The following is a 17598-nucleotide window of genomic DNA, read 5'->3' on the forward strand; positions in this document are numbered from 1 at the left end:
GGTGTGTCGGTTTCTACCACATAACATCTTGATGTTTCTACCACATAACATCTACCCCTCTAGATCATTTTTAAAACTTTCAATTGGAGGATAATTGCTTTACAATGGTGTGTCGGTTTCTACCACATAACATCTTGATGTTTCTACCACATAACATCTACCCCTCTAGATCATTTTTAAAACTTTCAATTGGAGGATAATTGCTTTACAATGGTGTGTCGGTTTCTACCACATAACATCTTGATGTTTCTACCACATAACATCTACCCCTCTAGATCATTTTTAAAACTTTCAATTGGAGGATAATTGCTTTACAATGGTGTGTCGGTTTCTACCACATAACATCTTGATGTTTCTACCACATAACATCTACCCCTCTAGATCATTGGTCAGCCATGAAGAGGGAAAAAGGATGAACCTGGACTACATACATACAGTCTATAACCATAACTATAACTGTTATACAGAGTGAAGTTAGTCAGAAAGAGAAAAAACAGCATATATTAATGCACAAATATAGAATCTATTAATAGAAAAATGGTACAGATGAACCTATTTACAGGGCAGGAATACTGGCTCAGGTTTAAACATTTACACACACAAATAAAAAGAAGTTTTTAAATGTTAATTTGTATATAGTAACACCAGAAAAAGTCTCATTAAGCCAAAGTCTCCTTTAAGTAGTTTCCTGAAATCCCTACTGTCTTTAATATTCTATCACCAGTTGCTGACCATTTTCATGTATGAAAGTGTTAGTCTCTCAACTGTGTCCAACTCTTTGCGATCCCATGGACTATAGCCCACCAGGCTCCTCTGTCCATGGACTTCTCCAGGTAAGAATCCTGGAGTGGGTTGCCATTCCCTTCTCCAGGGGATCTTCCCAACCCAGGGATCAAACCTGGGTTTCCTGCATTGCAGGAGGATTCTTAATCATCTGAGCCAGCAAGGAAGCCCATTTTCACATATACAAGTGTAAAAATTTACTATCCATGATCCCAACTTTAGAGTGGCCGCTCGCCTTATCTGAGGGAAAGGGGATGGTCTTACAAGTGAGGCAAATACAAAATCTACAGTAACTCACAATCTCCATGATGTGACATGACCATGAACATGACAATGCTCTCACTGCCCTCCATTATTTATGACACTCCACCACAAAACCAAGGCTCTTTAAAAAAGTGAAACTCTCAATTTCCCCTTGGGTTATCATGGAAACAAACATTCTCATTAAAATGATGTTAATGAATTGAAAACATTTCAATATTCAATGCATTTCAAGTGGAAATCTCAAATACACAATGATATTAAGTAAAGAGTATTTTTTAAAGCTCTCATATTTAGAAATTACATACCCAGGAGAGAACCCAAAATAAACATGAGCACGTCTATAAAAAGCTCACTTATCATTCACTTATATTTTCTTTTGAATATTTTAAACTCTTCCAACAAGGACAGAGGAATATTTAAGAATCTCAGATTAATTTGTTTTCTATTGTCTGTGACTACAGTTTCTATAAAATCCTAACCTTTAGAAGCATTTTATGGCTTAATGTCAAAAAGTAGTTAAATACATTCACTGGAGATAAAAGCATGATGAATGCATAGTGATTGAGGATAAGTAGTAGGTACTTGCCAGAAAGCATTTAAAATTTAATGTGAATGGTGCTGACAAGCAAACATCCAATTTATTAGAAATTTCTCATACAGAATCACAATTTCTACTATAGCATCACTTTCCTATAACAGCTTCCTTTCAGCACAAAGAAGCCTGTCTGGAGTTAAAAACAGCAGCTACTCTGCATTCTGGGCTTCCCAGGTGGCACTAGTGGTAAAGACTCCCCCTTGCCTATGCAGGAGACATAAGAGACACAGGTTTGATCCCTGGGTGGAGAAGATCCCCTGCAGGAGGGCACAGCAACCCATTCCAGTATTCTTGCCTAGAGAAGCCCTTGGACAGAAGAGCCTGGCAGGTTAGAGTTCATAGGGTTGCAAAGAGTCAGACATGGCTGAAGCAACCTAGCACACACACAATCCGTGTTCCAGAGTTCATTCTTTCAAATGTTTTACAATTGTTAACATGTCTTTTCAATGTTTTCTATTTTTTAGGCAAAAGTTTTTAGAATCTTTCATATATAGAAGGAAAAATGTTTAGACCTCTCACCATCCAAAGGTCAGTCTTTCTTAAAATGTCTCAAGGTTTTTAGGGTTCTTCTTAAGACAGGGTGTGCAACATTAACACATATTATGGAATAACATTAATCTGTCTGCCTATCCATCCATCTGTCCAACTAGTTCTGTCCAACTAGTTACTGATCACTACATAGCAGGCAGCCGCTAAGCTGAATTCAAGTAATCTCTGTATTCTTACATTTATGTCCTGTGGAATTCTCTCCCCTTGAGTGTGGGGTGCACTTGTTGGGTTACTTTTATCAAATAAAATACAGAACTGATGGGATGTCACTTCAGCAAAATGAAAAATGACAGACTGCATCTTGGCTGAATCCACTTGGCTGGATCCACTCCCTGGATCACTCCCTCTAGGGAATCTAGTTTCCATGTTGTGATGAATCTCTGTAAAGGCTCCCACAAGAAAGCTGGGAAGCGGATCACAGAAACTATGAGATAAGAAGTTTGTTGTTCCAAGTCATTAAATTGGGGAGTGATATGTCATGCAACAATAGGTACACCAACTATGCCAGGCACATAGTAGTAAACAGGACAGTCAAGTCCCAATTAAAGCTACAGCCCAAAAACTTGATTTCCTAAAAGTTATGTTGCAAGTCCATGTTTGAAAAAGGAAAAAAGTCCAGACATAAAGAATTTTATATAGATATATATATTTTTCTAGTAAGAACCCAATAATAAAATATTTTAAAAATAAAAGTATAAAGCACAATAAAATGTACATATTGCTAATGAAACTGTTTGACTGCATCTGCCTTCTTAAATAAACATGATCCTCCTTTATAATCACCATCATTTCAATATAATTAGTTAGCATAGCACTTTTAAAGTTACCTGTAACTATTATCACACATTTAAAAAATCAGTTTTACTGAGGTCAAATTTATTTACAACAAAATTTACCAACCTTAAATTCTATAATATGTTTTGATAAATATGTATACAGTTGTATAACAAGCACAGTAAGCACAACAGAGTACATTTTGTCACCTCACAAATGTTCCCTTTTAATTCAATGCATTTTAAATGGAATCAGGCAGGGTAAAGCCTTTTGTGTCTCGCTTTTTACTCAATATAAATGGTTTTCAGAGCCATACATGGTGTTAAATATATTGGCATATACATTTATTTAATATATAAACAAATAAATATATATTCATTCCTTTGTATTGCTAAGAAATATTTCAGTGTATGGAACATAATACAATTTGTAAATGCATGTATCAGTTAAAGGACATTTCATTTCTTTCCAGTTTGGAGCTTTTGGAATGAAGCTCCTATTAATGTGCGAGTGTGAGCCTTTGGGTAGGTATTTCTTTTTATTGCTCTTGAGTAAATAGCTGGGAGTAGAACTGCTAGCTGGTATAAGTGTATGTTTAACTTTATAAGAACTTGCTAAACAGTTCTGCAAATGGTTGTGTTATTTCATTAACCCAAGATCATAAAGATTTTTGCCTGCTTTCTAGAAACTTTTTTGTTTCAACTGTTGCACTAAGGCCTATGATCAATCATGAGTTAATTTTTGTACACACCATAGGAAGAAGGTCATTTTTTTTTTCATGCGGTTATCCAATTGTTCCAGCACCATTTATTTTTTAAAAAGACTGCAATTTTCCCCACTGAATTACCTTGGTGCATCTGTCAAAAATCAATTGTTCTGTCTGTGCAGGTCTATATTGAAACTGTCTATTCTGTTCCATTAATCTATATTTTTATCCTTATGCTTAAACCAGACTACTCTGACTAGTGTAGTTTTCAGACAGTAGAAGTCCTCCAACTTTGTTCTTTGTAAAAAATATTAATTTCTCCAAAAAAGCCTGCTGAGATTCTCACTGTAATTGTCCTTTTATCTGAAGATTAGGGGTAACTGAAACCTTAACACTATGAGAGCCCATACCACACATTACCTTTGGGCTTCTTGGTACCATGCCCATAACCACAGTAGTTTAAAATCTGGAGATCAACAAGTCCTGTGAAATCCAGTAGACGTATTATAGGGAAGACTGTGTCTGATTCCTCCATGCCCACTCCTTCAATGCTTGTCTTTCTCAGCCTACTGTCGTTGTGTTATGTCACTTCTGAACATAAACTATTTAAGTCCTATGAGTCCATTCTTTAATCAATTACTTAAAGTAATTAACATGATCAGTGGAGAAATAACTCCAGAAAGAATGAAGGGATGGAGCCAAAGAAAAACAACACCAGTTGCGATGTGACTGGTGACAGAAGCAAGGTCCAATGCTGTAAAGAGCAATATTGCATAGGAACCGGGAATGTTAGGTCCATGAATCAAGGCAAATTGGCAGTGGTCAAATAGGAGATGGCAAGAGAGAAAGTTGACATTCTAGGAATCAGCGAACTAAAATGGACTGGAATGGGTGAATTTAACTCAGATGACCATTGTATCTACTACTTTGGGCAAGAATCCCTTAGAAGAAATGGAGTAGCCATCATAGTCAATAAAAGAGTCCAAAATGCAGTACCTGGATGCAATCTCAAAAATGACAGAATGATCTCTGGTGTTTCCAAGGCAAACCATTCAATATCACAGTAATCCAAGTCTATGGAACGCTGAAGAAGCTGAAGTTGAACGGTTCCTTGAAGACCTATAAGACCTTTTAGAACTAACACCCAAAAAAGATGTCCTTTTCATTACAGGGGACTAGAATATAAAAGTAGGAAATCAAGAAACACCTGGAGTAACAGGCAAATTTGGCCTTGGAGGACAGAATGAAGCAGGGCAAAGGCAAATAGAGTTTTGCCAGAGAACGCACTGGACATAGCAAACACCCTCTTCCAACAACACAAGAGATGGCTCTACACATAGACATCACCAGATGGTCAACACCAAGTTCAGACTGATTATATTCTTTGCAGCCAAAGATGGAGAAGCTCTAAACAATCAGCAAAAACAAGACCAGGAGCTGACTGTGGCTCAGATCATGAACTCCTTATGGCCAAATTCAGACTTAAATTGAACAAAGTGGGGAAAACCACTAGAACATTCAGGTATCAGTCAGTCAGTTCAGTCGCTCACTCACATTTGACTATTTGCGACCCCATGAACCGCAGCACGCCAGGCCTCCCTGTCCATAACCAACTCCCAGACTTGACCTAAATCAAATCCTTTATGATTATACAGTGGAAGGGAGAAAGAGATTTAAGGGACTAGATCTGAGAGACAGAGTGCCTGATGAACTATGGATGGAAGTTCATGATATTGTATAGGAGACAGGGATCAAGACCATCCCCAAGAAGAAGAAATGCAAAAAAGCAAAATGGCTGTCTCAGGAGGCCTTACAAATAGCTGTGAAGAGAAGAGAAGCCAAAAGCAAAGGAGAAAAGGAAAGATATACCCATTTGAATGCAGAGTTACAAAGAAGAGCAAGGAGAGATAAGAAAGCCTTCCTCATTAATCAATGCAAAGAAATAGAGGAAAACAACAGAATGGAAATGACCAGAGATCTCTTCAAGACAATTAGAGATACCAAGGGAATATTTCATGCAAAGATGGGCTCAATAAAGGACAGAAATGGTAGGGACCTAACAGAAGCAAAAGATATTAAGAAGAGGTGGCAAGAATACACAGAAGAACTATACAAAAAAGATCTTCACAACCCAGATAATCATGATGGTGTGATCACTCACCTAGAGCCAGATATCCTGGAACATGAAGTCAAGTGGGCCTTAGGAAGCATCACTATGAACAAAGCGAGTGGAGGTGATGGAATTCCAGTTGAGCTATTTCAAATTCTAAAAGATAATGCTGTGAAAGTGCTGCACTCAATATGTGAGCAAATTTGGAAAATTCAGCAGTGGCCACAGGACTGGAAAAGGTCAGTTTTCATTCCAATCCCAAAGAAAGGCAATGCCAAAGAATGCTCAAACTACTGCACAACTGCACTCATCTCACACACTAGCAAAGTAATGCTCAAAATTCTCCAAGCCAAGCTTCAGCAATGTGTGAACCGTGACTTCCAAATGTTCAAGCTGGTTTTAGAAAAGGCAGAGGAACCAGAGATCAAAGTGCCAACATCTGCTGAGTCATCGAAAAAGCAAGAGATTTCCAGAAAAATATCTATTTCTGCTTTATTGACTACGCCAAAGCCTTTGACTGTGTGGGTCACAATAAACTGTGGAAAATTCTGAAAGAGATGGGAATACCAGACCGCCTGACCTGCCTCCTGAGAAATCTGTATGCAGGTCAGGAAGCAACAGTTAGAACGGGACATGGAACAACAGACTGGTTCCAAATAGGAAAAGGAGTATGTCAAGGCTGTATATTGTCACCCTGTTTATTTAACTTCTATGCAGACTACATCATGAGAAACACTAGGCTGGCAGAAGCACAAGCTGGAATCAAGAATGCCAGGAGAAATATCAGTAACTTCAGATATGTAGATGATACCACCCTTATGGCAGAAAGTGAAGAAGAACTAAAGAGCCTCTAGATGAAAGTGAAAGAGGAGAGTGAAAAGGTTAGCTTAAAACTCAACATTCAGAAAACTAAGATCATGGCTTCTGGTCCAATTGCTTCATGGCAAATAGATGGGGAAACAGTGGCTGACTTTATTTTTTGGGCTCCAAAATCACTGCAGATGGTGACTGCAGCCATGAAATTAAAAGACACTTACTCCTTGGAAGGAAAGTTATGACCAACCTAGACAGCATATTAAAAAGCAGAGACGTTACTTTGCCAACAAAGGTGCATCTAGTCAAGGCTACGGATTTTCCAGTGGTCATGTATGGATGTGAGAGTTGGAATATAAAGAAAGCTGAGCGAGAAGTGATGCTTTTGAACTGTGGTGTTGGAGAAGACTCTTGATAGTCCTGTGGACTGCAAGGAGATCCAACCAGTCCATCCTAAAGGAGATCAGTCCTGGGTGTTCATTGGAAGGACTGATGTTGAAGCTGAGGGTCCAATATTTTGGCCACCTCTTGTGAAGAGCTGACTCATTTGAAAAGACCCTGATGCTGGGAATGACTGAGCCCAGGAGGAGAAGGGGATGCCAGAGGATGAGATGGTTGGATGGCATCACTGACTCATTGGACATGAGTTTGGGTATACTCCGGGAGTTGGTGATGGATAGGGAGGCCTCCCCACTCCAGTATTCTTGCCTGGAAAATCCCGTGGAGTCCTTGGGGTCGCTAAGAGTCGGACACGACTAAGCGACTTCACTTTCACTTTTCACTTTCCTGCATTGGAGAAGGAAATGGCAACCCACTCCAGTATTCTTGCCTGGAGAATCCCAGGGACATGGGAGCCTGGTGCACTATTGTCTATGGGGTCGCACAGAGTTGGACACAACTGAAGCGACTTAGCAGCAGCAGCAGGGAGGCCTGGTGTGCTGTGGTTTATGGGGTCTCAAAGAGTCGGACATGACTGAGCAACTGAAGTGAATTTAATTAACATGATTAGTATAGTACTCACCATAATTTCATTAGGATCACTTAGTTTTAAATGCTATCAATAAAACTGAGGAAATACTAGTGTTTTTCCAACACTTTGAGCCATCCCTGAGCTTCTAATCCTCCAGGAACATAGCCTGGTTTGAGTTGAACCACTTCTTCACAGTGGCCTAATATGGTTTAATTCATATAAATGATGTAAGGTTGAAAAAAAAATATATACATATGCCTTTGGAAGTTATCATATTAAAATATTTATCTTATAATTTCTCTAATATGTCAAAATTGGGACTTCTATGAGGCTTTCATTAGGACTTATTAGTTCATAAACTCAGGTACAGCAATTCCAAGTTTAAAAAGTAATTAGACTAAGCTCAGATAAAAGTGATTCTCTGTAACTGTGGGTGAAATCAACAGAATTTCACTGTGTGGTTTTGATTCATATCCAAATGATGGTACCAATTTCATATGCATTTCCAGGAAATAAGTTAAAAAATCAATCTTAGTGATTAAAATATAATCATGTCCAAATCTCAGGTTCAACTTCCTTATCAATACTAGTTTCTTATCTTTCTCCTTCCAGGGTCTCAAAGCCATGAGTTTCATACCTTTGTTCCTGATCTGTACTTAGTAGTTTGAAATATTCAAATTAATTTAGTGATTTCTTAGATATCCCTTTTAAAAAGTAGATTTTAGGAAACGGTAATGTGATAGCTATCTCCCAATAAATAAGAAATATAGAACCATACATGCTTTAAACCTTCAGTTTAAAAAGTTTCATTAAAAATATATATCTAACATTTTTCATCCCATTTTTGGTTTCCCTGGTGGCTCAGACCATAAAAGCGTCTGTTTGCAATGTAGGAGACCCAGGTTCCATCCCTGGGTCGGGAAGATCTCTTGGAGAAGGAAATGGCAACCCACTCCAGTACTCTTGCCTGGAAAATTCCATGGTGGAGGAACCTCGTAGGCTACAGTCCATGGGGTTGGAAAGAGTCAGACATGACTGAGTGACTTCACTTTGACTTTTCACTTTTGTATTAATATCTTATGAAGAAGTACCAACTAAAATAAATTCAGAGGATTCAGGTGTTATTTCTGATAAGTTAAAATGAGAAAAGTCTTTTTACTTACATTCAATTATGACCCTGAGTTATACATCAATCTAAACCTAGGGTTAAATAATTTGAGGGAATAAAGGAAGCTAAGGGTTCCATTTTGATATTAAGTTTTTTACAAATTAAATGAGGAAATTAAATACATGCCTTTAAAAAATTAATGTAGCATGTTCTGTAAACTTGAGGTAAAAAAAAGTGGTATGAATGATGAATATTATCAGGAAGAAGAGATCACTAGGAAACAGGGAGATCAAGGAGGATTTCTTAGAGGGCAAAGGAGCTGAAATACGGTCTTCAAGATAAGTATTTTAAACAGAAAGAATGGAAGAAAGAAATTTATAATCCATGTTTGAAAGATGATGACTACACTAGTCATACTGTACTAGAGCATGAATATAGGGAGAGGTAGGTGTTAAGACAGGCTTCCCTGGTAGCTCAGTTGGTAAAGAATCCGCCTGCAATGTGGAAGACCTAGGTTCGATCCCTGGGTTGGGAAGATCCCCTCGAGAGGAGTATGGCAATCCACTCCAGTATTCTTGCCTGGAAAATCCCAATGGACAGAGGAGCCTGGCGGGCTACAGTCAACGGGGTCACAGAGTCGGACATGACTGAGCAACTAAACACAGAACAGCTGGAAATTGTATTGTTTCTATTATTAATAAAGTTATGGCTTCTTGTTGGAAGAAAAAAAATTAAGACAAGAGGAACATAACAAAGGAAGAATTATTATTTCTACCCACAAGTCTTAGTTCTACTACTCAAGTTATGTAGAATGAGTCGATTGCTTTTTCCATGATAGGTCTTTACTTAAAAACTGCTTTTATGTTCTTCCATTAGAGGTAAAGATGAAGACAGATTAAAGAGGGAGAGACTGAAATCATGAGACAATTAAGAAGCCATTTGCCATCTGTACAAGGCTTGAAATGAGTACAAAATTATGAAGGGAAAAAAAGGGGTGGCTATGAGTCTATGTAACTACAAACTTTTTTCCAACTGAGAAATGTTCTTATAAGTTGGACATATTTCTTACTTATTTCACTTTAAAATTTACTGCAAAACATAATGAGCAGCTTCAAAACCAAGTTCTACCCTGACACAGAAAAGCACTGTCTAAAGAACAGACGGTAATTCTACAGACAATTGCATTTACTGAGGGACCAGCCCATGCAGCTCCAAATTTTCCCTGCACTCTTTCTAATTATTTTACATGCTTTTCTTAGGATGATGCGTATTCTTGAATCATTGACATAGCACTCACAGAAGTCATTTAGGCTAACATTCCCTACATTAAAGGACGTTTCCAATTGAAAAAGTCTAAATTATAAAATGTAAACCTGTGCTTGTGCAACATAAAATATGCTGTAATAAAATCCTGTTACTCTCTTTATAGCAATATTAACTCATCAATATTTTCAGAATATTTGGCAGTTTCATTTTGAAGATAACACTAAAATACACTCATAATTATACACAGTAAATAATGTCCCCTCACGTGCTTCTTTATAGGACTTATGGAAAAGGATAAGGCATGAGCAATACTACATTAAAAAATAAGTACCCTGTGACCAAAATTAAAAGTTATTAAAACCTCGACTTTAGTTGGCACAGAACTACTTTATTTGTTTTCCAGACTATAAATTTTAGGACGTCAGGGCTGGATATAAATTTAAGGTTCCAAATAATGTATAGTCTGTCCTATTAAGTTGGAAAAGTTATAGTTTATCAAAGATTAGTCTTGCCATTCTTTAAAACAAGAGATTTTAAAATGCATTTATCAACCTTAAATCATTCCGCCTACTTGTCTTAAGTAACATGTATCACTGGATATATGTATAATCGTTTCAATTTACTGTATAACTGATTTTATTGAAGGGATCTGGGGCCTAAATTCATATTTACTGAGAAATTCTATCTTCCTTGAAATTATTGCTGTATTAGCAATGAAAAACACTAACACAGTTCAGCAATTAACCACACTGATACTGTATATTTCATATCTTCATGTCTTTCTAGAATATTATTAATACAATTTTTAGTCTTATTAACTTACATGAACTAATCACAATAAAGAAGGAAAAATTTTAAACTAAAGACAAGTTTTTAGTATTTAGATAAAATTCTTCTGGTAATTATATATATTTATAGGTACAATTAGAGAGAAAACTAAAATTCAACAAATTATCAAGTAATCAAATTGTATATATCTCAAGCCACATACCTGACATTGCCCTTGGTGTTTCTTAGAACTGTTGCAGCAAAATTCTGTGTGACACCCACCAAGCTGATTCCATCCACTTCCACAATCTGGTCATTGACTTGTATTCTTTGGGAAAAGGGAAAAAATTACCCACAATTAGTTTTACTGATAATATATTCCCACTCGCAAAAAATGAGTTGACAAAATATTTGATTTTTAAGATACTCTTACTGATTCAAAATTTGTCTCCAAGCCCCAGATCTTTGTCAAAGGTTTTTATCTATTTGGGAGCTCAAACAATTTCATTTAAAAAAAATTTCATGAACCCTAGAAAGGAAAAAGCCCTTTGAAATCTTGACCAGTGAGTTTTTGTGTTTCTTGGACTACTTAACTTGTTCCTGAGGTTGCAGAACTGAAGCTACAAGTTCTCTGTGCTGTAGTAACTGAGAGAAGCCATGACCTCACTATGTGAGCACAAAGTATGTTCCTAACTTAGAAGGGTCTCAATAAATTGAATTATAAAGCCTCTGAAATTAAAGGAGTGATAATCTAATTGGTTCATAGAGAACAGTAATCACTTTCATAAATTTTCTTTTCTAGGATCTAATGAGAGTTTCAATGTACTAGACATTTAAGAAAAAAATTCTTCTTGGAGATTCTGCTAGAAGCTTAGAAGTTTTTTCATATGAGACCAAGTTCATGTAATATAAGTGAAAAAGTGAGACTTTGGATGAATAAGACTAATTTAATAATTTTGGTTTAAAGTAACAGTGGAAAAGACCGTGATGCTGGGAAAGATTGAAGGTAAAAGGAGAAGAGGGCAGCAGAGATGGTTAGAGCACATCATCAACTCAGTGAACATGAATTTGAGCAAACTCTGGAATGTTTTACAGTCCACGGAGTCACAAACAGTCAGACACAATTTAGCAACTGAATAACAACAACAAAGTTTTCTCCATGATTTTATAAAGGTGTGGCTTTATATTTTCATGAGACTAGTTAATCTGAACTTCCTAAAATTCTGAGACAATGACAAGATAGATTAACAATATTCCTACGTAAAGTTTAAAAAGGAAAAAATATATATATAAAAGTATGTTTAAACTGAATCATAATACTAACAAACTTTTATATCAGTAGTAATTATGTTTTATAGAGTGCCAGCTTAAAACATGATTTCCAAGATTCATAGTTATTTCTAAAATCTTGGTCATGATGCTTTTAAAATACACAACTCTCCTTGTGTTAAAGAATGTGCTTATTGTGGCATATTAAGAAGATGTAAAAATAGTATAATGGCTATTTTATAGAATATTTGGGGAAATGAGACGCTGGGCCTGGGGAGCTGGGAAAACTGAGTTGAGAGACTAGGAAATGGATGCCAGACCAGGCTGGCTGTTTTATTTTTCTTTATTTTTTCAATTTGGTATATTAATAATATTTATTGCTTCAAATCCTCAACAATGCCTAGAAGAGTATTCATTCTGACAGTAATTGCTAACAAAGGATGGATTTCCAGTTTGTCACCAAACTAAAACTGTTCATTTGTCTATGTACCATTTCAACCAGTTTTACCAAAATAGGAAAAAGAAAAGTTTATGGCTTTTTTTGTCTTTTACTCCTAAAGTAAGAAATCTCCAAAGAAACTTCTAAAAATGTATCATTCAGTTATTAATAATAAAAATGTAATAAATTATCATGGCATCTGGTCCCATCACTTCATCAGAAATAGATGGGAAAACAGTGGAAACAGTGTCAGACTTTATTTTGGGGGCTTCAAAATCACTGCAGATGGTGATTGCAGCCATGAAATTAAAAGATGCTTACTCCTTGGAAGGAAAGTTATGACCAACCAAGATAGCATATTCAAAAGCAGAGACATTACTTTGCCAACAGAGGTCCGTCTAGTCATCTAGTCCGTTTTTCCTGTGGTCATGTATGGATGTGAGAGTTGGACTGTGAAGAAGGCTGAGCGCCGAAGAATTGATGCTTTTGAACTGTGGTGTTGGAGAAGACTCTTGAGAGTCCCTTGGACTGCAAGGAGATCCAACCAGTCCATCCTAAAGGAGATCAGTCCTGGGTGTTCATTGGAAGGACTGACGCTAAAGCTGAAACTCCAATACTTTGGCCACCTCATGCGAAGAGTTGACTCATTGGAAAAGACTGTGATGCTGGGAGGGATTGGGGGCAGGAGGAGAAGGGACGACAGAGGATGAGATGGCTGGATAGACATGAGTTTGAGTGAACTCCAGGAGTTGGTGATGGACAGGGAGGCCTGGCGTGCTGCAGTTCATGGGGTCGCAGAGAGTTGGACACGACTGAGTGACTGAACTGAACTGATAGTATAGTATAGTGGCTACAGAAAAAGCTATTTGCTGGTCTGCTAAATTGTTTGCCTATGACAGGTGATTATTACCAACTTCCAAGCTACCAGTGAGGGTTGTTACAAGAAATCAGTTAAGTAGGCCACAAGTTAAATTTTAAATGGATAATTAAGACTATGGTAACAACAACAATGAAAGAAAAAATAAAATCATGTAAATAAGGTATTGGAAGGAATTTTTGTTTTTTAAGAAAAAGAACAGCAGGCTAGTCCAAATGTATCAGCCTGTTTTAGCATATGAAAGAACATAATGATCAAAACTTGAATGTGTATAGCAAGTTGATGAAGGTCTAAAGAAGTAATTTTTATTTGCCTTGGTTTATATGACCTGGGGCCAAAAAGACACTATAAATTGTGCTGCATTTTGACAAAACTCTCTCAGTTTTAAAGGACTGTTCAAAAGATAATTTAAAAAGAACGCAATCTTCTACTACTAGAGTTACATAGAATGAGTCTCAATTCCTTTTTCTATGATAGCCCTTCATGTATTTGAAAAATGCTTTTATGCTCCTCCATTTAGGGGTAAAGGATGAGAAGGACACTGGAGAAACTAAAGTCATGATAGAGTTAAGAAGTCATGTGCAATCTGTACAAAGTTTGAAATGATAAAAGCACAAAATTATGAATGAAAGTTCCTTTTACATCACATTCTCATCAGCATTGTACATATTTTAGATTTTGGCCATTCGACTAGGTGTCCAGTAGTATTTCTCACTGTTTTAATTTGCAATAATTCACAGATTGGAAGAAAATTTTTATATATCATATATCTTACTTGGGGCTGGTATCTAGACTATTATAAAGAATACTTACAACCCAATAATAAAATGACAATCCAACTTAAAAGTAAGTCAGATATAGAAAGAAAAATACCATATGATCTCACTTACCTGGGAATCTAAAAAACAAACAAAAACCACCAGCTCATAGATACAGAGACAGACAGATGACTGCCATAGATGGGGCTGGGGCATGGGCAGAATGGGAGAAGGGGGTCAAAAGATACAGTCTTCCTGCTATAAAATGAGTCGTGGGGATATAATGTACAATGTGGTGACTACATTTTTGTAGTATTTGTATTGAGTATTTGAAAGTTGTCGAGAGTAGATCTTAAACATCCTCATCACAAGAAAAACATTTTTATAACTATATCTGGTGATGGGATGTTAACTAGACTTCTTGAGGTGATCATTTCACAATGTATGTAAATGTCAAATCATTATGTTGTATACCTGAAACTAATATAATGTTATATGTCAATTATAGCTCAATTTAAAAAAATAAGCAAAGGGTCTGAATAGGCATTTCTCCAAAGAAGAAACTCAGAAGCAAATAAGCATATGTAAAAGGTGCTCAACACCATTAGTCATCAGGGGACTACAAATCAAAACTAAAGCAAGATACCTCTTCATAGTTACTAAGATGACTATGATCAAAAGACAGATAGTACCCAAACTAACACAGCACTGCTAATCAACTACACTCCAGTACATATATTAAGAAAAAGACAGATGGTAACTTTAAATGGAGCATAACCGATAAAGATATTCATTCACTGTGTTGTACACTCAAAATTAATATCATATTGTAAATCAACTATAATTGAATTAAAAAAAAATAACAAGAAGTCTTCATGAGATGTGGAGACACTGTAATCCACATACATTACTGGTAACACTATAACCATCTAGCAGTTTTCCAAAGGGTTAAACACAGAGTAACCATATGAGTCAGAAATTCCACCCCTGACTATATACTCAAGAGAAATGAAAACCTGTTCACACAAAATTTGCAAATGAATATTCAAAGCAACATTATTCATAATAGCCCAAAAGTAGAAACAACTCAAATATCCATCCATTGGTGCCAGAATAAACAAAATATGAAATATGCATTCAATAGAATATTATTTGGAAATGAAATGTGATAGATGCTGCAACATGAATAAGCCTTGAAAACATTATACTAGTGAAAAAAGCCAGTCACAAAAGATCACATGCTCTATGATTCCATTTATATGCAATGTCCAGAAGAAGCAAATCTCTACATAAAGTTGACGGAGGGAGGAGGGGAAAGCTGCGTTTCTCAAATCTGCACAAAAGTACAATGTAAGCTGCCAGAGGCCTGACCATACTGGACAGGATCGTCTAGGGCACTGGTTCTCAAACTGCCTAACTGCAATGGGACAATGGAGTCATTCTGAAAATTAAAAATTCCTCAAGTTGTACCTCCTGCAAAATTCTCATGCAGAAGATACAGAGTACAGGACAGACATTTTTTTTTCTCAATTTTGTCTATTATAAATAAGTTATCATACAAGTCTTTATGTAGACATACATTTTCATTTCTGTTGGAAATTACCAACAAGTAGAACTGCTGGCTTGAAAGGTTAAGTATATGCTTAAAAGAACTGCCAAACTATTTTCCTAAGTGCCTGTAAAACGTTATGTTCCCACAAGCTATGTGTGAGTGTTCCATTTCTCCATAGCCTTGCTAACATTTTACATTGTCAGCATTCTCAACTTTAGCCATTCTAGTAGGTATGGTATCTCACTGCAGTTTTTATCTGTATCCTCTAAGGACTAATGATGTTGAACAAATATTCATATGCTATCGAGCATTCATATATTTTTCTCTTTGAAACAACTACACAAATCTTTCATTTGTATTTTTCAAATACAATTATTTTTATTTGTGGGTTTTTTGTTACTGAGTTGTAAGTTTTCTTCACACCCTTGACACAAATCCTCACATGAATGTTTAACAAATATTTTCTTCTTGTCTATATAGATTGCCTTTATCATTTCATAACCATGCCTCTTAAAGAACAAAAGCTTTTAATAAAGTTCACTTTTTTCTTTAATGCTCCATGCTTTGTGTCCTGTCTCAAAAATCTTTGCTTAATGGTAGGATACAAATACTTTCACCTAGGTATTCTCTTAGTTTTTCATGGAACTCTGATGCCTAGATCTATAATTTTGACTTAATCTGTATATGGTATAAGATAAGGTTTGTGGTTTACTTGTTTTGTTTTTCCATACGGATATCTAATTTTTAAAAAAATTTATTTTATGTTGGAGTATAGAGGATTAACAGTGTTGTGTTAGTTTCAGGTGTACGGCAAGGTGATTCAACTACACACATATATACATGTACCTATTCGTTTTCAAATTCTTTTGCCATTTCGGTTATTACAGAATATTGGATATCTAATCCTTATAGCACTGTTTGTAGAAAAGATTATACATTTTACCACAGAATTATTATAGCACTTTAATTGAAAGTCAACTGACTATACCTGTTTCAGTCTATTCTTACTTTCTATTCTACTCCACTGATCTCTGTTTCAACTTTTATACCAATATCATATGGCCTTGGTTACAGAAATTTTGTACTAAGTCTTGAAAAAAATCAGGTAAGGTCATTCCTCTAACTTTATTCTTTTACAGAATTGATATTCTAGGTCCATTATGTTTCTATATGCATTCTGGAACCAGCTAGTCAATTTCTATCCCTAAAAATAGAAGACTCCTAAGATTTTTATTGGATTTCTTTGAAACTATACATCAGAATGAGGACATCTGACATCGTTTCTGGTTTTGTAAATACGGAGTTGTTTGCTACTAAGGTCTGGACTCTATAGGTCAGGTCATCCATCTTCCTTATTTATTCTTAATGTTCACCATACTTCCAAGATGGGAGGCTAGGTTTCAGTAGAGGTTAGAAATGGATATTATGTTTTAAAGTGAAAGTTGCTTGATGGTGTCCAAGCAAAAAGGAGAGAAGAATCAAATCAACAAAATTAGAAATGAAAAAGGAGAGGATACAACAGACAATGCAGAAATACAAAGGATTATAAGAGACTATTATGAACAACTGTATGGCAATAAAATGGATAACCTGGAAGAAATGGACAGATTCTTAGAAAAGTTCAGTTTTCTAAGACTGAACCAGGAAGAAGTAAAAATTATGAACAACCCAATTAGAAGCACTGAAATTGAAGCTGTGATCAAACATCTCCCAAAAAACAAAAGCCCAGGACCAGATGGCATCACAGGACAATTCTATCTAACATTTAGAGAAGAACTAATGCCTATCCTTCTAAAACTCTTTCTAAAAATTGCAGAGGAAGGAACATTTCAAAACTCATTCTAAGAGGCCACCATCACCCTGATACCAAAACTGGACAAAGACAACACACAAAAAAGAAAACTACAAGAAGAATCAATATAGTGAAAATGAGTATACTACCCAAAGCAATTTATAGATTCAATGCAATCCCTATCAAGCTACCAAAGGTATTCTTC

General features: G+C 36.1%; 1 protein-coding gene across 7 annotated transcripts in view; it reads right to left on the reverse strand.

Moving 5' to 3' along the window:
• The window catches only part of PPP1R9A (protein phosphatase 1, regulatory subunit 9A), a 350761-nt gene that overhangs the window by 128889 nt on the left and 204274 nt on the right, over positions 1-17598 (reverse strand). For all 7 annotated transcript variants that reach the window (XM_010839754.1, XM_010839753.1, XM_010839757.1 and 4 more), the window contains exon 5: positions 10930-11034. In XM_010839754.1, coding sequence (XP_010838056.1) covers positions 10930-11034 — 105 coding nt within the window. The remainder of the gene's footprint in view (positions 1-10929; positions 11035-17598) is intronic.

Source organism: Bison bison, unplaced genomic scaffold (assembly GCF_000754665.1).
Source record: "Bison bison bison isolate TAMUID 2011002044 unplaced genomic scaffold, Bison_UMD1.0 scf7180017864134, whole genome shotgun sequence".
Taxonomy (NCBI): Eukaryota; Metazoa; Chordata; class Mammalia; order Artiodactyla; family Bovidae; genus Bison; species Bison bison.